The sequence below is a fragment of the Numida meleagris genome, chromosome 1 (genome assembly GCF_002078875.1).
Source record: "Numida meleagris isolate 19003 breed g44 Domestic line chromosome 1, NumMel1.0, whole genome shotgun sequence".
Lineage (NCBI taxonomy): Eukaryota > Metazoa > Chordata > Aves > Galliformes > Numididae > Numida > Numida meleagris.
The window spans coordinates 68484967-68486272 of NC_034409.1; the positions used below are offsets into that span (position 1 = coordinate 68484967).

The following is a 1306-nucleotide window of genomic DNA, read 5'->3' on the forward strand; positions in this document are numbered from 1 at the left end:
TCGGCCTCGCCGCCGTAGCCGCTGTCCGTGTCCGTGTCGGTCTCGGCGCCCGGCTCGGCGGCGTGAGTCCGCTGGATGACGGGCACGCAGTGCGCCTGGCCCTCCGGCTTGCGGGCCGGCGCGCGGAGGGGGGCGGGCGGGGAGGAAGAGGAGGAGGGTCCCTTGGCGAGCGGGCCCGGCGGCGGCGAGAGGAGCCGCGGGCCGGGCAGGAACTGCGAGGAGACGGCGTGCAGGTGGCCGAGGAGCTGGGCGCAGCGCTGCTCGCGGGGGGTCCAGCTCTCGGAGCGGGACAGGAACTGCAGCACCTCCTTAGCGCACGTCTGAAAGCCCGAGTGGAAAGCGTCCAGGTCGGCCTGCACCGGAGACTTGACGGAGCGCTCCCCTGCGGGAAAGCCCCCCGCGGGGGGACAGCGTTCGCCCGCCGCCGCCGCCGCGCGCTGCCCCGCTCTGCCCGCGCCCGCCCCCGGGCCCGCGTACCGCTCTGCAGCGCGACGATCTTCTGGTGCTGCTGCTCCGTCAGCGCCGTCAGCGCCTTCAGGTGCTTCAGCGTCAGCTCCAGCACCACCGCCTTCTCCAGGTGCCCCAGCGTCTGCAAGGCAGGCGGCGGGCGCTCGGCCTCCTCCCGGCGGCACCACCGGGAGCCGAGGTCCCCCCGGGCTTACCGTGAGCTTGAGGTGCTCGGGCAGCAGGTCCTTCAGCTGAGCGATGCACTCGTTGATCCTGTCCCGCCGCTTCTTCTCGATCAGCCGGTGCGGCAGTTTGTACGTCTCCTGGCACGGAGGCGCCCGGCGTCACGCACAGCCCCGGAGCCCCGCGCGCCCCGCACCGCGCCGCGCCGCGCCGGGGAAGTTCGGAGCGCGGCGCCGGAGCGCCGCAGCCCGCCCTTACCTTGCTCTCGTCCCGCTTCACGCCGCGCTTGGGCTTGCACATGTAGAGCGCCGGGTACTCCAGCCTGCGGGGACGCGGAGCTGCAGCCCGGCCCGGAGCGCGGCCCGGCGCCCCCGAACGGGCGGCGGGGCAGCGGAGCCGCCTCCCGCAGCGCTCTGCGGCGCTCTGCCCAGGAGAGCGGAGCGGGGCGCGGCGGGGACGCTTACCCTATGAAATCGCGGTGCTCCAGCAGCTGCCGCTCGGGCAGGCGGGAGATGCCCTCGTCCATGGCAGGCGGCGGGCGGCGTTCCCTCGCTGCGCTGGCCGGGATCCGCGGGATGCTGCGAGCGGGCTTCGGGGATCCGCGGGCGGAGCTGCGCACATGCAGCCTCCGGCCCGCTCTCCCGTGCAGTGGCGAAAGCGTGCGGCGGCTCGGCCC

At 75.3% G+C, this 1306-nt stretch overlaps 1 protein-coding gene across 1 annotated transcript; it reads right to left on the minus strand.

Annotated features, from left to right (window-relative positions):
• On the minus strand, positions 1 to 1300 carry BHLHE41 (basic helix-loop-helix family member e41; the record flags this gene model as incomplete). The annotated part of the gene is given in 5 exon segments (XM_021384675.1): positions 1 to 382; positions 478 to 589; positions 663 to 770; positions 889 to 952; positions 1095 to 1300. Coding segments are annotated over 5 exon segments (728 nt in total), but the record flags the coding sequence as incomplete, so codon positions are not given.